This window comes from Chamaea fasciata, unplaced genomic scaffold (assembly GCF_029207755.1).
Source record: "Chamaea fasciata isolate MVZ Bird 193981 ecotype frontalis unplaced genomic scaffold, bChaFas1.0.hap1 SCAF_14, whole genome shotgun sequence".
NCBI classification, from domain to species: Eukaryota; Metazoa; Chordata; class Aves; order Passeriformes; family Sylviidae; genus Chamaea; species Chamaea fasciata.
In genome coordinates, this window is record NW_027094099.1 from 12,906,977 (window position 1) to 12,930,020 (window position 23,044).

The window sequence follows — 23,044 nt, forward strand, 5'->3', positions numbered from 1 at the left end:
CACGTCCCATTCCCTCATGGTCCCCAGGTGCCTGGCCTGACCCCAGTGTGGCTTCGAGGCAGGAAGGACTGCACCCCAACAGGGACAAAGTCCTACTTTTTAGCCAAAGAGGAGTAGGGGAAACAGTGGGAGGGAGGGAAGCCCCAGCACCTCCCTCAGCATCACTGCAGGATTCGGCATCCCTGAAGGAGAGGCTGCAATGCAGGTGGCTCTGGAAGGAGTCCCTGCTCTTGCAAAGCTGCTTTTCTGCCTCGGCATGGGGAGAGTGGGGGAGCTCAAGCCACAGCTCCTGCTGCCTCCAGGGATGGGAGTTTTAAGGGGAGCTGAGGTGAGAGTCACCCCTCACCCCATGCTGTGCTAGGGTCAGACTTGCTTTGCCCAGCCCTAGCCATGAGATGCTGACAATGCCCATCCCAATATTTCCTGCTGTTTTCTGGCTGCAGATCATGGTGGCCAGGGGGTCCAGGAGCCACTGGCCAGCAGCACCACACCATCCCCACATTGCACTGCGGGTCCTGCTTCAAAAAGTGCAGAGATTGGAGGTGACCTCCAAACCAGTCTGCAGGAGCAGCAGGCACAGTGCAGGGAGGAGAACACCCATACTGGTCACACTGTGGCCCTCTGCTCTCCATCTCAGCTCCATGAGGATCAGGGTAGGATGGGGGGCAGGCAGGGATGCAGCTGTGCAAGGGGAGCCATGGGCAAGAAGCCCCAGCTCCATAGCAACAGGTACTCTCCACGTAATGGAGTCCTTTCCACTCGGCCTCCGCAGCCGCCAGCCTTATTCACATGGCCATAAATAATTCAATTTTCTCATTCACACACATGAATGCTGTGGGCCAGGGCTCCGGGTGTGCTCAGCCTCCATCTGTCTGGGGGGGAAGGGGGAGGCAGGGCCTGATAATAGACTCCAGCATTTGTTTAACATGGATGAGTGTGGCCAGATGGCCTGGGGACAGGAGGAGGGGATGGGGAGGTGGGATGGGAGGTGAGTGATGCTCCAGGGTGATGCTGGCACCCTGAGCCTCCCCTGGATGAAAAGGGGAGGAGAGCAGAGGACTGTTGTGGAGATGAACTATGGCACCTCCAAATCAACTCTGGGATCTCCAAACCAGCCTTGGAGTTGTGGACTTTTGGGCTGAGAGTGGGTTAGGCAAGCTCAGGCAGACCTTCCTCTCACTGTGCCTTTGTTGCATTTCCAACAGGGAAGAAGAAATGGGAGAAGTGCTGTGCTGAGGATTGTCCTTGATCCCTGGTGAGACTGGGAGCAGAGGCATCAATCCATGACTGAGATAATTTAGCAGGTGATGGTGAAGGGGAAGGGACAAGGGATGCTGCCAGTCACCATCCTGTCCCACACTGCTGGGCAAGGGCCAGCACTCCCCAAAATAACACCAGAGAGTAACAACCCCAGTGACGGAGACACGTGGCAGCTTGCTGGTGCAATTAGCAGGCTCTGGGCCATCCCCTGGCAGGGGGACAGCAGGCCTGGCAGGAGAACACAAGGGAATTAGTGGGGTTAAGAGGCTGTGCTGGAAAAGCCTTGGTGCCAAGGAGCAAGTGCCTGCTGCTTGCACAAGCTGAGCCAGGTTGGGAGGTGAGGGATGCTGGCTACTGCCTGGTGGCATCAGTTCCTCACCTGTCCTCCCTGTGGCTTGGGCACAGTTCAGCCTAAAGCATGCCAAGTGTTTGATCAAAGCTGGCACCTTCATCCGCTCTCTGTGTTTGACCAGAGGGAGCTGTTGCTCCGGCACACAACAACATCCTGAGCCTTGGGTGGGCTTAGACCCTGACGGGAAAACACAGACCAGTGAGAAGCCTTGAAAAGGTGGAACTGGTCACTTCATCACAACTCACTCATCCATAACCAAAGGGTTGGGCTCCTCGTCACCACAGCAAGGTTCCAACTTCATTCTCCACCCAGAGAAATAAATCCCTGTTGGAGATCTCATCCTTTTTTAAGACCCTGGTAAACAGACATGTATCCTCAGGCTCCTGCACCATCTCAAACTGAAGCTTACAAAGCCAGCAGAGGGAATTTAGATGATGGCAGAAGGAGGGTCAAGAAAGAAGCCCGCGCTCCGGCAGCGATATCCATCAGCAGCAGCGTTGGAAGAGTTTTCCCTGAGGGAATAGGGGAGGTGGAAGCGCTTGCCGGGGGGAGCTGGGAGCGTAACCAGCTCATGTGCTGGCATTCCCCAGTTCCGCGACGAATTGGGGTAGGACACGTGTGTGTATGTGTATATTTGGGTGCCCTCACACACAGGCAAGAGTTCCCTTCTGGTTACATGCTGCTCTCGCAGGATTCTGAAGCAGTAAAAGAACGTTGGCTGCATGGTACATCCCTGGATCGTCGGGCACAGCCGGCAGCTACTCCACAACTCCTCCCGTGCGTTGTACAACCCCCGCCTGCTCCGTGTGTTCATCTGTATGAACCAGACCCCCCACCCCGTGCCTGTTCAGTGCTGCTTGCACCTTTTAGAGACGCTGGAAAAACAGGCAGCCCCTACTCATCTAATTAAATCAGCTCCTGCTTTCCGTGGCTGCTGCTCCAGCAGCCCCTGCCCCACACAGCCTGCGGGAAGGGGGTGAGCCTGACTGCACACTCGGGAGCCAGCCCCCCAACAGCTCTCTGCTACAGACCCTGCACCCTGCTCTGAGCATCTTCCAGGGAGCTGCCCACAGAGCAGCAGCCTCAGCTTCCCCAAAGCTTTCCAAAGCCAGGTGAGTGCACCCAGGGCTGCCCTCTGCCACACTGGGGTGCTGAGCACGGCCACAGCTCCCCAATTTACTGGCTGCACCCAGAGCAGCAGGGACGCCAGAAGTGACAGAGCATCACAGGGGCTGTGGGTGTTCCCCCCAAATCTCCCAGGCCATGTGCCAAGAGGTCCAGACTGTACCCCTGCACTTCTGCTGCTGCCAGGTGGGCAAATGCCAAGACCTCCCAGGCAGAAATTTCCACCTGTCAGACAATTCATATTTGGCTTCTTCCACCCAAAAACCAGGCCCAGCCTGAGCTCTCTGCATCTTTTGAGGGATGGATGGCAGAAACATGCCACTGCTTATTCCTTCAGCTCCTGCAGGAGCAGTACATGAACAGCCTGTCTCCAGCGGGATCCCAGGGGCAGCTGCATCACTGAGTTGGCTCAGGTCCTCAAGGATTGACCACAGAGTCACTGGAGCATGGACCACTTCCCCACCTGCCCCATGTCCCCGGGAAGGCTGCAGAGGCAGCTTGCTGTGGGGTTTGTCCCAGTTGTTTTGTTCCCATGACAGCCACCCCTGTGGGACCAGTGGCTCTGTAGCTGCTGGGAGTCCATGCAGGCTCCAGTGGATCTGGACCTGCAGGCAGCTGTGGGCTCAGAAAGACCTTCCAGGACTGTTTGGTGGGAGCTACAGAGGAGTTTGGTGACTTGCAGGGTCACCACTGGAGTATGTCCGGTGGGAAGGGACACAGCCTTCCTCTCACTGGGAATACATACACCAATCCTTGCATGCACATCTCCACCCTGCTCTTCTCCAAGCCTCTCACAGGTCCCAGAGCCTTCTTCTACCTTGCGCACTGCCTGCACATCCAAGTGACACCGAACAGAGGCACTTACCTGCTGCTTGCCCCATTGAAACTGAAAGGACAGTGGGATAAAGCCCTTAGGACAGGGCAGAGTTGGTCCTTCTTCCCCCACGAGGTGAGGAGGACAGCTCCTCTCCTTCTCTTGCCTGCCCCCTCAGCATGCCCCGTGGCTCCTGGCATCACTCGGGGCCCCTCAGGGCTTGGCCATGGTGGGGTTTGGGTGCACGACACGGCACCAGCTCTCAGGGTCCCCTTGACAAAGACCACAGCAGGGACAAGGTTTATTCCAGGGAGTTGGCATAGAAGGAAGGCAGATGCCCAGTGGTGGGCATCTTCCGAGGTGGTCTGGGAATGCCGGCTGGCATGGGATGAAGACGCTGTAGACCCCCACGCCTCCCAGGCAGAAGCATCCCAGCCCCTTCACGCAAGGAGGGACCTTCCACCTCGGGGGGTTTGTTGTCCCAGGGGTCGTTCTGTTATTCTGTCCAAGCTGGGGGACACCCATCCAGGCTTTGGATTCCCAGGGGTTCCTTCAGGCTGCAGCCCTGAATACTGCCAGCGGCATTTGGGGCTGCAGCCCACCGGGGTCCCCAGCGGGACGGGGGGGCACGGAGCGCAGCCTTACCTTGGAGGAGCCGCTACAGGGGAGGGATACGGGACCCAGCTCGGGACGCCCTGGTCCCGGGAGAGCTGCAGTGACGGAGGCAGGGGACGCAGGGATGAGGTGAGACGGGCGGGATGGGATGCGGTGGGTGGATGGATGGATGGGTGGATGGATGGATGTTTGGGGGCTGCAGGTTTCCCCGCTCTCAGGTGCGGAGACAATAGCCAGGGCTCCTGTTGCAGCTGCAGACTGTCTCTTTAAACCCCTCATCAGCCCACAGGTGGCCCTGTCACCACCGTGGTCATCCATGACGTCATCGGGAGGGAGGGAAGGGGAGGAGGAGGAGGAGGGGGGAGAAACGCGATTCCACTCCACAGCAAAAGTCCCCGAGCGCCCATGGCAACAGATTGCAAATGTCACTGCGCATCAGCCGGGTGGAGGCTGCCGGGCTGCCCCCCCCCACGGGGGACACGGCGGGGGGACGGGGCTGTCACGCCATGGGTGGCACGGGGGACACAGGGCTGTCACCCTCACGGATGGCACGGGGGTGGGCAGAGCTGTCACCCTATGATGGGTGTATTGTAGGGGACAGGGTTGTCACCCCACGGTGGCACGGCGGGGACAGGATGGTTCTCCCGTGGCTGGTGTATGGGAGGGGACAGGGCTGTCACCCACACAGGAATCTGGCTGTGGGTTAAGCGGGTGGGCAGTTCCAGCTCTCACAACGGGATATGGAGCACTTGGAGGCCTCCCCAGCGCTGGATAACCCCCTGGATACCCTGCAGCAGGGGTAGGTGCTGCTGTGCCCCTGACCAGGAGGGGCTGGTCACGGCTTGTGCCTGATCCCTGTGATCCTGATCCCTGATCCCCACCAGTGACACCAGCCCCAGCCATCCCCTGGGCACCCCGAGAGGAGCAGGCATCCCAGCGAGCCCCCATCTCCTGCCCCTCTGGTCGTGCCTGTGCTCTGCCCCTGCAAGGGGCTGTTTTGCAAAAACCCGGAAAATCTTGGAGGGTGCTTAAAGCAGATCTTGCCTTCAAGCTGAGACAAGACAACTGGTGTGTTGGAGCAAGAAAAGGGGGCCCAGCCCTGAACCCACGGACCCCAGACTTGACCACATCCCAGTGGTGGTGATTCCATTAACAGCCTCTAAAATTTGTCCGGTGTCACTCCAAAATGAGCCTCTGACACCAGTTAAAACCAGAGCAAGGGACGTTCTGGTGACAAAGAAAGGTTTCCTCAGAGCTGTCCACCAGTCCACTGGTGCTGCATCCTGCAAACTTGGCTTTGCTGGAGCCTTATCCCAGCGAGACTTGCCCAGCGTGGGGAGAGGGGCTGCAGCTCCATGGGCAGGGGGGGCCCAAATCCTGGCTGTGTTGGATAGGACCTGTTCACCCCTTTATGAAAATGCACATGAATCCCCCTGCAATGGGAACTCTAGATTCTGCAAATGTGAATAAAGTCACTCCCCAGGCTTGAGGAAGATTAAAATATTTAATTACATCCTTGTTTTTTTGGAGAGATGAGGTACACCCAAGGACTCCCTCTGTTTCCTTTGGTCTTTTCTTACACCAACAAGAGTTTCCCCACAGCAGTTCTGATCTGATAAATACTAAGTTTCCCCCAGCTGGTTCTGTAATGATCTTTAAGGTGCTTTGCCCTAAAAAGGACCCCATGGAGGCAGCCAGTTCCCACAGAACAGCGTCACTTATCCCTGCATACCATGGGGTTTGGGGAGCACCTCAGGGCTGCAGCATTCCTTCCCCACACCAGGATCCTCGACAAACTTCACCCTCTTATTTTACATATTAAGAGGAAAAAAGAAAAAAAGGGTCATTTTCTTTTTCCCTGCCCTCAGCTTGAGGAAGAAGTCGACAGCCACCAAGCCCAGCAGCCATGAGAGGGGGTTGGCTCAGGACCTGGAGGGTTTTCTTCCTCCACAAGCATTCCTGTGAGGAGATGGTCCTAGTTTTCCCACAGGGATTTCATGCTGGGAGTTGTATCTGGAGGGGGCAGCAGGATGGGAGCAGCCCACCCCAGCACTGTTCTTCTCACATGCCCTCTCCAATCCTGGGAAAGCAGCCGCAGGATCCAGGGCTGGGAAACTCTTGATAAACAGCCAAAGCAACAACAGCAGAAGGGTCCTTGCTTCAGGAACAGGAAAAAAACATCCAAAGCAGCCCAAATGAGCTGCATTTTATTATTTTCTTTTTTTTTTTAACCCATCTGTTGGCTCTGGGGGAACCAGCTGGAGCTGGATGTGGCACTGGCAGGGTGCTGGTGATGCCACAAAGGCACAGAGCATCTCTCTCTTTGGCACACTTCTGTAGGGACTTCCACCAAAACCAGCCCAGTGACATCCAAAGCCATGGACCCACAGTGGCTCTGCAAGGCTGGAGGAGCCCCCAGTAATCCGCTTATGAGTACCCAGTAACCCTCAATCCTCCAGTAGCACCCATACCAGCCCCAGTATCAGAGCTCTGGGTGTTAGACTGGGGCTTGCCCTGTTCCTCTGGCCAGGGACGTACAGAGGCACAGCCCACCTATGTCCCAGCACACAAGGGTGGGGACAGCCATGTGACCCCCATTTCTGGACCCCAAAGGGGTGGCACAAAATGCTGTGAGAGATGGGAAATGTCCCAGGAATCCTGGCTTGGCACTATGACCCCACATCTCCTGCCTATCCCCAGGCCAAGAGAAATCAGGACTCACTTTGCCTGTAGCCTTGTGCCTGCACTGAGATTTACTGCACAAGATTTAAACCGCTGCCACTGGCTGGAACCACCCCAGCGAGGGTCTTCTCCCAGTAGCGGGGAGGGGGCTGAGCTGTGAGCAGGTCGAACTGGGATGAAGTTCTTAGCTCTGGGAGCACCAATTGCTGCTGTGTTATCGGCTCTTTTGTCCGGTGAGCTGCCTTTTGGTGGTGCCTGTGTGCTGGGCCGCTTGTTTTCCTGCCAGCTGCTGTGTGGTTGGATGTTCTTCGGTATTTAGCTTGATCCTATTAAGGTGGATCTCAATTAATTAGGCAGGAGGCAGAAAGACAAAGAGGGACGCCGGGGCCATTCATTTTAGTCTTGTCATCGCGCCTTCTGCAACCGGCAGGCAGTGGGAGAGTGGGAGGGACGGGATAAGGCTGCTGAGCATGAAACCACTGTGAGATGGGAATGGGGCAGGCAGGTGGGGTGGCAGTGGGGTCACCCACAGGGTCCCCCAGGTTCCTTTGCCCACTGCTCAGGGATGCCAGGCAGGCTGACATCTCCCATCCCCTCAGGAAGGCAGCTGGGACCAAACAGATCTCATCCCCTGGGGCAGAGGGGTCCTGCTCTGTCCCACTGCTGGGTGAGAACCTAAAGCATCCCATAAACACACGAAGGATCCCTGGGGAATTCAGCGGTGTGAGCTTTGCCGCATCCCCCTTCCATCCAGGTGACACTGGCTGGGTGCTGCTACCGCATCCCTGTGGGTCCACCGGCCCCACGGGCAGAGGGAACACCCCGCCGGGCTCTCCAGCACCCCAGTTCGAGCACCCTGCCCTGCGCCCCCGCTCCCAGCTCTCACGCCTGCCGCTGGAGTGGCTCCAAAAGCCGATGCGTCGGCTCTGCCTCGGCAAGAGGCCGGCAAATGGATCTCAAGGGCCCCCTGACATTCCTCCTTCCCTCCCTTTGAAGGAGAAGTGCCCCTCAGAGCTGCCCTCGACGCTAATGCACGGGGCGGGAAGGGTGCTACTAAAAGCCAAGGCGAGCAAAAGGCTTTCAAGCCCCTTGGAAAGGCCGAAGAGGTGCCCGGGGGTGACCCCAGTCTCTGCTGTCGGTGTTGGGGTGCACCCCAGAATGCTGGAGGGAGGTGTGATGTCCCCTGCCGTGTCCTCGTGCTGGGACTCGGGGTACAGGGAGTGCAGGGAGTGATGGGGCCATGCCGGACCCTTCCTGGGGATGGACGAGCCCGGCATGCTCCAGGCAGGGAGGGGTTCAGGGGGCGTTTAGGTGCAGGGAGGGGGTGAAGGTTAATGTAGGGGACTTGGGGATCGTTGGATGGGGTTTGCAGAGCGTGCTGGGATGAAGTGGCCGGGGTGGAGGAGGGGTGCAGGATGAGTCTAGACTGGGTACAGGATGGGTGCAGAAGGTGCAGGATGGGTGTCGGGTGGGTGCAGGATAGGTGAAGGCGGTGCTGGAGGGTGCAGGACGGGTTCTGGGGTGCTGGGATCCAGGATGGGCGGGGGGTTCCCGGTGCAGGGGTCCTCTCCGCCGCCAGGGGCCGAGCCCCGCCGGTGTCGGCAGTCTGGCCCGGCAGCCCCATCTCGCTTGTCCGGAGCCGGAAGCGGAAGTGCGGTGCCGCCCTCCCGCCGCTGTGCCGTGGCGGAAAGATGGCGGCGGCCATGGCATGAACGGGACCCGGCGCGGCCCCGGCGGTGAGCGCGGCCGCGACCTTTCCCCGGTTCTAAACCGGCGCGGAGACCACCGCGGCCCCCGGTCCTCCCGTGTCCCTTCACCCCTGGGGCCAGCGGGAGAGTATCTGAGATCCCCGGTATCTTTGGCGGGCGGGTCCTCAGCTGCCCCCGGGCTTCCCTGGAGCTCAGTCCCTCCCCAGCCCGGGGGACCGGAGCTCCTCGCTTCCCTCTCGGCAGGTGGGCCCAGACACATCGCAGGTGATCCCTCCTGTGCCCTCTCGCCCCCAGCTCCCTCCGTTCTTTCCAGTCTGTACCGTGTGTCTGCTGTTTGTCAGGTCTGCATTTATCCCTGGCTTCCTGGACTCCCTTCCCGGTGTATCGAGGCTCCCTTTATTCCCTTGGTGTCCGCCTGGCTCCCTCCTTCCCTTCCTGGTGCCCTGCTCTGTTCAGCAGGCAGGACTGCCCGGGAGGCATCTCTGGCCTGCCCTTGTTTTCCTGGTGCCTCCCACCGAGATCTTTCTCCCAGCCTCTCCACCTGCTCCCCGTGTCCTCCCGTGTTATTCCCCCTCTTCCTCTGTCCCTTTTAGCCAACCCTGAGGGTGCTGTGGGTCCATGTGAGCAGGTTCCCTGTGCCTTGAGCTCCACCCCGGTCCTAGGGCACATGTGCTGTCCCCGCAGGATGAAGATGAAGTAGAGCTCTGACCATGGACCATGAGGCTCCCACGATCCGGCCCCGGCGCATCCAGAACCAGAACGTCATCCACCGCCTGGAGCGCCGCCGGATCAGCTCAGGCAAGGCCGGCACCCACTGGCACCAGGTCCGCGTCTTCCACCAGAATGTCTTCCCCAACTTCACCGTGGTCAACGTGGAGAAACCGCCCTGCTTCCTGCGCAAGTTCTCCCCTGACGGCCGCTACTTCATCGCCTTCTCCTCCGACCAGACCTCGCTGGAGATCTACGAGTACCAGGGTTGCCAGGCGGCCGAGGACCTCCTGCAGGGCTACGAGGGGGAGATCCTGGCCAACGGCAACGACCAGAGGTCCGTCAACATCCGGGGCCGGCTCTTTGAGCGCTTCTTCGTGCTGCTGCACATCACCAACGTGGCCTCCAACGGGGAGCACCTGAACCGGGAGTGCAGCCTGTTCACGGACGACTGCCGCTACGTGATCGTGGGCTCGGCCGCCTACCTTCCCGAGGAGCCGCACCCGCCCTTCTTCGAGGTGTACCGCAACAGCGAGTCCGTGACGCCCAACCCGCGCTCCCCGCTGGAGGACTACTCCCTGCACATCATCGACCTGCACACGGGCCGGCTCTGCGACACGCGCACCTTCAAGTGCGACAAAGTCATCCTGTCTCACAACCAGGGGCTGTACCTGTACAAGAACATCCTGGCCATCCTCTCCGTGCAGCAGCAGACCATCCACGTCTTCCAGGTGACGCCCGAGGGGACGTTCATCGACGTGAGGACCATCGGCCGCTTCTGCTACGAGGACGATCTCCTGACCCTGTCTGCTGTGTACCCCGAGGTGCAGCGGGACACCCAGACGGGGATGGCCAACCCCTACAAGGAGCCCTTCATAAACTCCCTGAAGCACAGGCTGCTGGTGTACCTGTGGAGGAGGGCCGAGCAGGACGGAAGTGCTATAGCAAAGAGGAGATTCTTCCAGTACTTTGACCAGCTGAGGCAGCTCCGCATGTGGAAGATGCAGCTCTTGGATGAGAACCATCTGTTTATCAAATACACGAGTGAGGATGTGGTCACGCTGCGGGTGACAGATCCTTCCCAGGTATAGAATCACAGTTTGGGTTGGAAGGGGCCTTAAATATCATCTTAATTCCAGCCACCCTGCAAGGGGTCCACTACACCAGGTGGCTCAGACACTGCCTCTGTCTTCAGGCTGCTCATTGCTTTGGGAGAAGTGCTCAGGCATTACAGTGCTGTGGGCTGTTCCTTAATGAGCCTGTAAAGGTTATTGAGGATCCCTATACCTGATTCTTGTGTGAACATATGATGCTGTGAACTCTAATACTGAATAACTTCTGTATCTTGTTTTCTTTATTTCATTGCTTCCTTCCTTCTCACCTGCAAAATGAGAAAGATCTGATGTGTTATCAAGTCTTTCTCCAAGCACTGTTCCTCATGCTCACAGATGCTGTTCAATCGTTCTTCCCTCCCCAAATCCCCGACTGAATTTATTTTCAGCTGATACTTTATATAGTCCATTTAAATTGTAGAGCTAGTCTCCCCCTTTTCTCATGTGTCTTCAAGCATGTTTTTCAAATATAATAGTCTTCATTTTCCCTGGTACAATTACCATTTCTGTTCTGCCTACATACTTAGTCTTTCAAGCTTCAGTAAGAGGTAGTATTTATGATCTCTCCAAATTGGAGTAGCAGCTTTTAGATCAGGCTAATGGGCCAATTGCTTCTCTTTTCAATTTAGTACTAAAGAAGTGGAATTAGAGCAAATGTAGCTCAGTCAGTGCTGGGTCCCTCCAGATGTTTCACAACCCTGCATGTTGATCATCACTTTTTACTGCTTTTAGAGTGGTTGGTCACGTTTTGAGCCCTGTGAAACCAAGAGGGATTTTTTAGCTAATTTTTATTCCTTTAAGCTTGTTTTTTTTTTGTTGAAAGTATTTAGGGAGAATTTGTAATAAATCTCCAATGCAGCATGTAGGTCTGATTGTTCCCCAGAGGTTTGTTTTCTCTCATGCATTTCTCTTCCCCACATCTTTGCCAGATCCAGGACTTAGGTCCTGGAAGAAATAGACAGTAGCTCTTCATGTGTTGCCTTTGTCCAGTTCTTCCTGAAAGATGATTCTGGTTTGTTTTGTTCTATTTTCCTCTTCTGTGGCGTTTGTTTAGGGGAGTTGCTTTGGGAGGAAATAGGTAAGGTTTATCTAATCCATTTTGCCCAGTGATGTAAAGTTGATGTCTGTCTGAGAAATATGAAGGCTCTGTGGAGGTGGCCTGCAGGGTTCTGCTTGTTGCTGATGTCTGGAATGAGCTCCTGACCCTGATGTAAATATTTGTGGCAGGCTCAGCTCTGCACTCTGCTGTGATTAGTGGGGCTTTTGTGCCTGGTTTGCTGCAGGGAGCTCCTGTCCCTCTTCATCCCGGGGTTACTTTAAGATGCAGTTTGTGGTTTGTTTGTAGTGTGCCTCGGGCGCTGGGTTTTGTGCTGGAGGAAAAGCATCTCATTCCTCAGTTTTTCCAGGAGATAATTCCATATGTGGAGCAGTCTCCACCGACCTGTCTGAACATAGGCATTGTGTTAGGACTTCCTGAATAAAACTTGAATCACAAAATAACCACAGCTCCCATTTTTCTTTAGTCTGTCAAGGAACATGAGGTTTCGTCCAATTTCAGGCTTCTCTCTCCCCCCTGGCTTCTCTGCCAAGAAGGTTCAGGAGTTGCTGTTCATAGTTGTTGGTTGTGTGTTTTTTGTCTGGGTTTGCACTGTATCCTTTGAGATCTTTAAGAGTGTGCTCTGCATAGGTCGCTTGGGGATTTGTTGCTGTTGTAGGCTTGTGTTGATAAGCTTGACAGCACTGCTGTGTGATTTTTGTGGCATTCACCTGCTGCCTCTCCTGCTATGATGATGTTTTGGTGGTGGTGCTGCAAAAGCAGTCAGGGTTTCCCTGCTCAGGGACATTCTGTACATGTGTCTCTGTGTTAACCTGGCAAAGGAACTTTTTTTTAAAAAGTTGGAGGATACTCCCTGCAGTCTTCAGTGATTTAAATAGCTTTTCCTCTGCTGTCTTCTCTTATTTTCTCTCTGCTCCAACCCTTTACTTCAGAATGGCTTCCCTTTCCTCAGGCAGTAGTCTAGTGAGTAACCTTATCTAGTGTGCTTTGTTTGGACATGTGGGGGTTGGATTGTATTATCACAGTTTATTTGGGGCTGTAAAACAAACAAACCTTGTGATATTTGCAGGTGGGTGGGGTTGACAGAGTGCCTGGTCATCCCTAAGCGTTGTTTGGGAGCAGGAGGTGAAGCATTTAGGAATTGCCTCTGTTGACCGAAGATTTAATCAGATATGTGTATATACCACGGGAAATCCCTTTGAAGTGGGGACAGGTTCTTACTTTGGGGTGCCAGCACTCCTGTCTCTAATGAAAGCTACTTTTAATGACCAAGAATTAAACATGCCCTGTCCCAATGGGATGGGAATGCCATCTCTCTTTGATGTAGCTGCACTGACACAATGTCATGTTTTTTTCCAATTTCTTGCTCATTCGTGCCAGGATTCATTGCCGTTGCCAATCCACAGCATGATGCAAGGGCCGTCTTGCACAAGAATGTCAGCATTACAAAGTCATTAATGTCTTTCAGATTTTCGTTTCTGTGTTGCCAGGGTACCTGTAGGGCACAGCTTTTCGTGGGCAGTGATGGAGTGCACAGTACACTAAAAAGGCTCATCTCTATGTGATGCAGATATTAAGGAGGGGAAGAAAATAAAATATCTACGCAGAGGTAAAAATAATTTAAGGTCAGCTAGCACTGGATCTGAAGTCATTTTGTCAGCAGGAATGAAAATTAAATTTGGCACTTGAGTAAGTGTTTTGGATTTGGTGGAGGATAGAGAAAACAGTTGCGTGTCTAGTTCGAGTTGAAGAATTGGAAACCCATTAAGTTTTTGTAAATAATCACAGCTGAGAGGTGGATAATTTGGTAGGTGTTGAGGCATTCCAATAGGAGAATGTATTAGTGTGAGGATATGGGATTTTCCTGTGCTGTGGAGAAATTTGGAAAGGGTCTGTGGTGTGATGTGGGGAGTAAGAAGGGACAGCTTCCCCACCTGTGCTCTCCTGGGTAACCTCTGCCTCTCTCCCTAGCCCTCCTTCTTCGTCGTGTACAACATGGTGACCACGGAGGTCATTGCTGTGTTTGAAAACACGTCTGATGAGCTGCTGGAGCTGTTTGAGAACTTCTGTGACCTCTTCAGGAATGCCACCCTGCACAGTGAGGCTGTCCAGTTCCCCTGCTCGGCTTCCAGCAACAACTTCGCGAGGCAGATCCAGCGCCGGTGAGCCATTCGGAGCATGCTTTATTCCGTATAGACACACGCTCACCCCCGTCCGCTGAAGGCCAGTATCAAATACAACCCTGAGAAAACCACTTCCTATTGTCCCATTTGCCAGGTGGTGCAAGGGTCAGGAATATACATGCCTCATCTTGCACCCTGATGCGTCTGGTTTTATGTTCCGCAGCATTTACCTTGTTAGAGGAAGGAACAAAGCAGTCGCAAGCTGCTGCTTAGAAGAAAGGAAAGGAATTTTGAGGGAAAGATGTCTGTGTCTCTCCATAAGTAGAAACTCTTTTGGAGGTTATTAAAGTGTTACTGCCCAGTAGCTTTGGTCCCTGAAGATATCATTTGTCAAGATGCTGGCATGATCCAGTTGAGTGTATTTTGCCAAATGACATTCTCTGAATTTAGTGTGTACCAAACTGTGTTCTGTAGCATTTCCTCGACATCAGTCACCAGCTCGTGGTTCTCATCACTGGAGATGGGAAACTCATCTGCTTAGATCTGTTGTGAAAGCTGAGGCTGAGCAAAATACCAAAATAACCTGGGTTTCTAGAATATGCTGTAACAGTCAGATGTGGTTTTAATGAGGCAGAGTGTGTTATTTCTCTAGGAAAATTTTGTTGTGACTCAGGTTGTTTTGTTCTTCCAGTGACTTGTTTCTCATCATCCAAAGTACTTGGCATCCACTTATGGGCATCAAGCTTCTGTTGACTTTAGGCTGATGTCACATAAGTCTGACGAAGTTGACTATGTCTGTAACTTTTTAGAGCAGCCTGTCAGGAAATCCATAATGCTTAATGGGAGAGGGAATGACAAAACTCACTGAAGACACACGAAGAACAACTCCTGCCTTTTGTTAAAGTAGAAAGGAGAGTCTTTTCATCCCCTTGCTACAAGGGCCTGTAACAGGAGTGTTGTAACTTCCAAAGCAAAGTACCATAGAGCATAGTCCACAGTGAGCTGGCTTCTGGCTGAGTGTTTATCCTCCTTACTGTATGACGTTCCTGCAGCTGATCTGACTGTTCTTGCACATGTAAAGTTTCAAATTTTACTTGGAAAGAGAAATCCAGCCTGTATTAATCTCTCCACCAGGAAGAACTTTCAGCTCACTATAGTTTCTGGAGAACTTTATGCTTCTCATCAAGGTTCTTCTTCATCTAAGGCTTCTTCCTTTATGTATTTAAAATAATGGCTGGAGAGAGGAGGATTGTCAAGTCAACATTAAGGGCTAAACTTTTACTCTGAAAACCCCTGGTTTTTGCTCATGCTCATGCTCAAGGCTTCATGGTAAAACTTGTATTGACTGATAAGTTGCTAATCCATCTCTCCCTGTTTCTGATCCTGTTCATTTCCTGTACTGCAGAGCAGCTGGGTCCATACCTTGTGAGTAGGCACATTCTTCTCCTTCTGTCACTCTGGACATTCTGAGTGAGACAGCAATGATGAGGGAGGATGAAAAGGTCAGCAGAACTGGTTGATGCTTGAATCACTGTGATACATCTTTGGAAGTGAGCCGTTTTAGTTCTTAACACTGCAGCTGTTTGCTTTCCCTGTCAGTTTTCCTGCTTAGTTTATTTCAGATGTGCTGTTCACCCGTGGCCTTTGTGAACAGAGGGTGTCTCTTGGTTTGCTGCAGGTTCAAGGACACGATTGTGAACGCCAAGTACGGAGGGCACACGGAGGCTGTGCGGCGCCTGCTGGGGCAGCTCCCCATCAGTGCCCAGTCCTACAGCGGCAGCCCCTACCTTGACCTGTCCCTTTTCAGCTATGATGACAAGTGGGTGTCAGTCATGGAGCGGCCCAAGACCTGTGGTGATCACCCCATAAGGTAAGGGAGGGGCCAGGGAGCTGTATGTGAGGAGAGAGTGCAAGGAGTCACTGTAAATCACCTCTGCTGTGTGGCATCAAGGCAGAATAGGGAGTAGATGGAAGCCTTTCCCTTAGGAAATCCTTTCACCAGGGGATTTATTTCAGCAGTCCCACAAATCTTGGCCTCTGTCCTTTACAGTAATGTGGATGTGTGGGAGAGCTCTTCGTGTTTTCTCGCTGAGCTGCTCTGGGGAAGGTTTGGGTGGTGAAGTCTCAGCCTTTTCCATATGAATGGTCTTGTTCCTCCTCCTCTTCTTGCAGTGCTGCCGTTGTGTTTGGGTTGCAGAGTGATACAGCTCTGATGTCTGCTTTCCTATGCTGGAAGAATCCTCTCTGAGCATGTGGGTTTAGTTGGCAAGGATTGTCTGGTTTGTCCTGTGAATAAAATAGCATCTGGGCTAGGTGTTACTCAGAAACCTTGTGGTATTGAGCTCTTTTCAGACTTCCGTTGTTTACTGTTCTCACCCTGGGAGCTCTACTCCTTTTCATACTCCCTTCTCTCTGTGATCTGTAGGAAATTTCTGTCTGTAGTAGGAATTTTAGCCAGATGTCAGGACCATTCTGTGCCTCTTCTGTCTGAGTCTCCAATGCTGGCAGAGTGAGTAAGTCTGAGCTTGAGAATAGGGAGGTTTTCAATACTTCTTGAAGAAACATCAGGACTATTTATTTCTTTTCGTTGGCTTGCAGCCATGGCTACAAGAGGTAGTGGTTAAAAATCCAACATCTCCAGCTTGAAAGGCTCAAAGAGCCTGAGTTGTGCAGGCAGAATAGTCTTTCTGCTCATAGTAGTGCAGAAGCAAACCTATGCTCTGAAAACAAAGAGAGCCTTCAGTGCCTGAGTGCTTTGTTTGGTGATTGCACACATGTTGGGGGCTCAGGCAGCCTAGGGAGATCATTCTGGACTGCTTCCCAACTTTATTTTCATCAATGCATTCTCAAAAAGTGGTTTCATGTCTCCCCTGGCCCTGACTCAGGTGGCGGGGAACTTCTGATTATTCCTGCGCTCTCAATTCCCAAATTATGTATATTTAATTGATTCTTCTGCCTGTATGATTTGGTTTGATCTCCAGCTTCCATGTTATCTGCAAAGAAAGCCTGCCCTTTTCCCCCTTGTCATGCTTGACGTTGGGAAAACTTGCAGGGTGGCAGTTGTCTGCCAGCGCCAACCTGCGCCCGGCTCCCGCGGACAAAAGGCAGCAGAACCGCAGTCATTTGCTGCGGTGGAGTCTTTGTAGTAAACAAAGCCAAGTGCCACCTTCCCTCCCTCCCCTGAGCAAACCAGCGTTTCAGAGCCAGAGCTTTTAAAGCTCAAAGCTGTGCAGAGTCAATTAGGACTTGAATAGAGCCTCGGAGCAGTGGGGCTCCTGGTTTTTTGGAAAGTAAGCAGAAGATGAGGCGCTAACCTTAACCATTCAGTAGCTGAAATAGTGCTGCTGTGGTTCTCACATGCAAAACAAAGGGATTAATAAAATAATGCCAGCTGCCTGTTGGGGTTAGAGGGCTTGGAAATGAGGGAGCACAGGATTTGTAATATAAGTCCTGTAATTGTCTGGAATGGAAAACCCTTCAGTAGCTAAGGGTGTTTTAATCTGTGTGCAGTTTCCTAGCACGATGTGTGAGCTAGGACTAGGACGGCTTCCAGACCTTTTCCACATCAATTCAATGTTTCTGTGCACTGTGTTCTTTTAACCCTTAGTGCTTTTCTGCATCCCAGAAGGTTCAATTCTGCCTGCATAGGAGACCAGTGGTTGGTTGCTGTCAGGTGGGAAGGCCTTTAGGTTCCCCACCACCACCACCTTCCAGTCTCTTTTCAGGAGGCTTGAAGAGATATTCAGTGGGTGAAATGATGGCACTTGAAGGAAGAGCCTCTAACACAGCTCTACTTAGCAGGGGGTCTCTAAAATCCATCTAGATGGCTAATAAGGAGCCATTTAACCAAAGAATTGGTCTGCAGACAAATCTTCCATTTTCCTACGGTTTGAAAAGGCTGGTCTTGCTGTTTCTGTTGACATACAATTTTATATTGCAGTGCCTAATTTATCCCCAGAATGAGAGCCTATGGAAATGGCCTCTGATTGCAGAGCACTTTTAAAAATACCTTTAAAAATACCAAACTGAGCACATCTTTAAGATTACAGGGAGCTTCATTTTGAGTAGTAAATTGTTGTGAATTGGGGGAGAGAGGAACAGATGGGGGACTGTGCTTTATTTAAAGAATGACCCTCTGCATACCCAGCCTTGTGTAGGAGGGAAAGGGCTTTTTGAAAAGCCAAATACCAAGATTGTGACTGTCTTGCTGGGTTCTTGTGTGCAATTTTCAGGCAGGGTTGGCTGGCACTTTGATTCAGAGGAAGGGAGAGGAGAGTGGCCCTCCAGGAAGAACATGAGGTTCTCAATAGGCTATGTTGTTAAAATGTGGAGTATGTCTGCTCCTGAAACAGCATCGCTGGTATCTGTCATCATCTGTGCTTCCAGGCTGAGAGCTGAGTGCATCGTATTGCTGGCAGGGGGGAGATGTGCTCCGACATTAAAAGCATTCTTGGAGTTAAAATCAGAGGAAAATGCAAAATACCCGCATGCACTAAGTGTTGGTGGAAGAGAAAACAGCTGGGAGGCATAATGGCAATTCTGTGCCCAAAGCTGGAAGAAGTCTAATGAAAATGGTCTAACAAACAGAGACAGCTTCAGGGTGAGGACTTGAGTTAGAGCCCAAGTTACTACTTGGTGAAGGTACCACGTCCAGAAACCTCCACCACTACCTCCCAAAAGCCTTCTCCAAAATCTCGGGGAGGGTGGGATCCTGGCAGAGAGTCCTGTGTTCTGACAGCAGCAGAGGACAGTGGTGTTACCTGGGTTTATGTCAGTTACACAGAGTGTGCAGGGGAGGTTCAAGAGGCAAAGAGCTTCCCTGGACTCACCTGTCTCTTCAGTGCTGTTTGTCTCATCCCTCTGAAAATGTTCCCTCTGTGCTGGAGCTGTGTTCCAGAGCTCACCTGTTTGGAGATGCTCATGAACTTGGCCCACAGGCAGGTGTGTGGGTGACAGCAGAAGATCATAAGGTTTTCCTTGACCTCTGTCCTTGCTGTGGCTACTGAATCCAATTCATCAGGTACCTCCTGCACAGCCTATCTCATTAATGCTTTCTTGGTGGCAATCTGGAAGGAATTACAAAGCCCTGCTTGAACTGTAGAGAACAACATGGCACCCTTGAGCAGGATTGGATCGACATCCTTGACTGAACAGGGAGGTAGCAGGCACAAGGACACCAGTGTAAAGTCTTCCCTGGCAGTACCAGGGGGAGGAAAGGGTGGCCTGACACGCTCAGTGAAGGCCATTGCTAAGGGAAGGGAGCTCAGTTCTGTAGAGTATATCTGCCTTAGGGATCAAGGGGAGCAGCTTGCATTAAGAGAGGATGGAGAGCCAACACAGGCGGGGTCTGAACCAAACTGACTCCCTCTTGTGAGGTCAGCCTTGTCCATCAATGCGACAGGCTCAAAGTGATGTCAGAAGTGATGCTTTTCTAGACAGTGGAAAACAACTGCCCCGAGAGGGACTTTCCTGCAAAGCCAAGAGCCAGACACCCAGCTAAGGACCTTCTGCCCCTCAGGGGGCACCAGAGCTTGAACAAGGCACTTGTCTCTGTGTGCGAAGAGCCCAGATGGCAAAGTCAATAGTCGGGAACAGCCATAATCGACTTTCTCTTCCTTTCAGATTTTACGCCCGTGATTCTGGCCTGCTGAAGTTTGAGATCCAGGCGGGACTCCTGGGGCGCCCCATCAACCACACGGTGCGGCGCCTGGTCGCCTTCACCTTCCACCCCTTCGAGCCCTTCGCCATCTCGGTGCAGCGCACCAACGCCGAGTACGTGGTCAACTTCCACATGAGGCACAGCTGCACCTAAGAGGGGCTCAGAGCTGCTCTCCTTGGCTCTGGGGCTCTGCCATGGCTGCACCAAAGCCAGACACTGTCACCTTCTGGGAAGCCAAACCATCGCTTGTGGGAAGAAGCCTCACCTGGGAGCTCCTGCCGGTGGCATCTCGCAGGGCCCTCAGCCTCAGCTGTGGAAAGCTGATCCACTCCAGTTATGGGGGTGGATGCTTCTTCTGACCCTCTTTGTGCTGTGGAGATCCCCCTGCATTAAGTGCTGTTGTCCTTCCCTGTTCCTGCTGATGAACAAAGTGTAGCTGAGGTTCCTTTCCTGGTTTCCCAGAGGCAGGCTGTTTTCTGTCCTGCTGTGGGTCTTAGGATGGCAGAGATGGAGCTTTGCATCACACTTGTGAAGTGCTCCCTTCTGCACTGGTGCTCTCTTGCCTTGTTGGACAAATGGCCTGTCACAGAGGGAAGGGATGGGAGCCATGGGAGGGGTTTGGATGCAGCTACCCCTGTTTGTATCTTCAAAATTGCTAGGGAAATGAGATCCTGCTCTCATCCACACAATCTACTCACATCATTTTAATATGCAAGAGGTCAGGAAAAAAAAAGGTGTGGAAAATCACTACAGTTGAGAGACACGAGGTGTGTTCCTGACTCTTATGCAAGTCACTTAATCTTCGTGCCTTAGTATTGTAAAAGCTCCTAAGTGAGGGGTGGTGTTACACCAGCAGGCCAGGGCAGCTGGTTGTGTGTGTAACACACAAGGAGGTGGGTGCAGGAGGAAGATGTGTGTCTGGAAAGGGTGTGGGGAGCAACAGCAGCTCCTTGGTCATATCAGAAGGATTTTTCTGCAGCATGGGGGTTAATCCTCATGGCCATTTGCAGGTTCTGCTGCAGAGGGAGACCCAGCTGCTGACACCCTCCAGTGTGCTGGAGTGCCAACGTGGAAAATTAGTAGGATTTGCCCAGGAAGAAGGGTGGGGACCTGAATTCATGTTCACTGCTGTGGGTGGGCAGTTTGGAGATGAGCTTGTTGACTTAGGTTGCTTACCTCTGTCTGTTTGATACATTGTTCTCTGTGAGAACCCAGATGCTGTTTCCAGGCTTCAGAGCACAGCTGGCCAGTGTGTCAGTGTTGGCTGGACCATGGCAGTATTTGTGCTGCTGCTAAATTAAGCTCCTGGGTGTAATTACCTGCCACTATGGGCTGGTGAGGATACTGGCCTGCCCTTCTCTCTTAAAAATGTTGTTTCTGGTTGTAGGCCAGCATTTAGGGGTAATGACTGCTGCCAGGCAGCACAACCATCCCAGCATGTGCTCCATCAGAAGCTGGAGCCTGTTCTTGTCCCATTCCTTTAGCAGGTACAGTGGGGGCAGTAGAAAATTGGTGCTAATACAGAGGAGACCCTCCCCATTAAAGGACCCTGTGGGTGTCGTGATTGGACCAAAATGAGCTATGGGTGATGTGTTGTGGCCACATGGCTGTGAAGAGGACTGTTGCAGTAATGCATTTGTTTTGCTGGTGACGTACCAGAGAAGAACTGTATGGGTGGGGGTGCCTGCTCATGGCATGAGTGGTGGACCTCAAAATTAAGGCTGTCCTGGGGTTCTTGAATCAGCCTTTGCTCTCTGCCTCACCATACTTCTTCTCCTGGCCTTGCTAAACATACTTCTAGGGAAGACATTGCATTTCACTGCTCTTTTCCTGGTGTTTGCACTGTTGGTGTCTCAGGTCTGTCAGGAGTGCCGGCGGGTCAGGAGACTGCTAACAGAGGAGGTGTCAGTACTTTAGCTGCAGGTTCCTCTCATCTAATAACACTATTTGTCAAGGTTTTAGGGTTTTATCCTGTGATCTGTTCCTCAAACATTCAATTAAAGCTCCAAGTGGAGAATCGTTTGCACACTGTAGATCATAGATTTACCTCCCTCTGCACCACTCTCGCAGCTGTTCACACTTCAGTATGAGACTTTTTTTTTCCCCCCCAAGCTTCTAGCAGCTCCATCTGAGATTGTGTTTACTCCTTGGGAAGTCAGTGCTTACTAAATTAGCTGTCAGAGCTCCATTGAGACTCTTTTTTCAGTGGGAAAAATATAAACTTCAGCATTTCTGTAGTAGGGGCTTTTGCCAAATTCAGGCTGTCCTGCATGAAGCAGAGAGTGTGGCACGGATTGTTGGACTTGAGGCTGAGAAAGAGATCTGTTCTTAGCTCTGCCATTAAATTCTGAGGCTGGGGGCAAATCTCTTCCTGCTCCAGATGGTGTTTTCTTCTCCGTAAATGAGGCCAAAAACATATTTTCAGCTTTTGTAAAACACTTTGAGATTCATGGATAAAAAGTGCTGGATAAGTGCTAAGTATTTTCTTATTGTGTTTGCAGACAAACTGATCATACTGGGTACTAATTGCCTTGGAGTAGCATAGCAGATCCTCTGGTCTTGGCTGCTGCATTTTATATCAACAACAGAGTTAATTTTATTACAGAAATGTATGGAAAGAAAAGTCTCTCATGCTTGAAATATTGATGCTTTTATTTAAGAAACAAAAAGTGTGTGTGGTGGGGAGGGTGGGAGAAAAGGGGAGATATTTTCTACCTGATATTTTTCCTAGGTTAAGGTAAAGATTTGTTAGCAACACAAGAAAAAAAAACCAGAATAAACAGAATTTGCTTTAACAGTCTGATTTATTGTCTTTGTCTTCCAAAAATGTGAATGGAGTAGATGGGAATTCCTTCATTAAGAAGGGATGGCAAGGGTGTGTCTTGGACTGTGCAAACATATCAGATGGGAGCTTGCTGCCTCTTCCTGGCACTTGGAGTACAAGTGTGCTTAAGAATGTTCCCACCTGAGGCATTTCTGTGCAGATTTCTCAAATTCTTGTCCACAGGAACTAATGTTGGGAGAGGAACTCTTGGTTACATTTTGTATATTATTACTAGCCCAGTTGGTATTCAGGGATTCTTCCATTATTCCATTTACCTTTTGGTCATTTTCTGGATAATCAAGGGATGAAAGCTTGTTGTGGTTTAACCCCAGCTGGCAACTTAGCCCCACAGAGCCACTTGCTCACTCCCTCTCCAATGGCGTTGGGGAGGGAATTGGGAAAGTAAAAGTGAGAAGACTTGTGGGTTGAGATAAATGCTGATTAATGGGTAAAGCAAAAGCCACATGCAAGCAAAGCAAAAGAAGGAATTAATTCACACTTCACATGGTCTGGCAGGTGTTTAGCCATCTCCAGGAAAGCAGGGCTCCATCCTTTGGAACTGCCCCAGCCAAAACCAGCACAAAGCTGAACACACCTTGCTTGGCAGAGCAGCCTGTCCACTGCTTTTAGCTTGGGCTGAGGCACTCAGATTTTCCATGAGCTGCTCCCTGCCTCTGCAGAACAGTCTGGCTGAGAACTCTGCAGCATCCCTGTTTGTGTTGATTCCTCCAACCATCTGTATCTGGAACATGAAAATGATTTTCCTTTGAACCTTTCCTTGATTTCTCAGATGCTTTCCTGTGCAGACCTTGAGCACATCAGAAAGCTCTTGAGGCCATGGCTTTTCAGACAGGCACTAAGTGACAAGCAGATGCTTGGGCTGGAAACCATGTTTGACTGGCAGCAAAATCCCATCTTTTGTTACTTCTTGAGCTGCCTTTGCTTTAAGAAAAAAAAAAAAAAAAAGTAGTGAAACCAGGACAACTGCATTATTTCTCATATAA

The 23,044-nt window shown here is 51.9% G+C and overlaps 1 protein-coding gene across 3 annotated transcripts; it reads left to right on the top strand.

Moving 5' to 3' along the window:
- The first annotated feature begins 8,527 nt into the window (after positions 1-8,527).
- Positions 8,528-22,090, top strand: DET1 (DET1 partner of COP1 E3 ubiquitin ligase). Of its 3 annotated transcripts, none has more exons than XM_066196021.1 (5): positions 8,528-8,584; positions 9,242-10,350; positions 13,406-13,596; positions 15,236-15,427; positions 19,180-22,090. In XM_066196021.1, the coding sequence occupies exons 2-5, from the start codon at positions 9,268-9,270 to the stop codon at positions 19,367-19,369; spliced, it is 1,656 nt and encodes a 551-aa protein (XP_066052118.1). In that variant the 5' UTR covers positions 8,528-8,584; positions 9,242-9,267; the 3' UTR covers positions 19,370-22,090. The 3 variants fall into 3 exon arrangements, with proteins under 3 accessions (XP_066052118.1, XP_066052117.1, XP_066052116.1); XM_066196020.1 differs by having other exon boundaries at positions 8,535-8,821; XM_066196019.1 differs by having other exon boundaries at positions 8,535-8,800.
- The last annotated feature ends 954 nt before the right edge of the window (positions 22,091-23,044 follow it).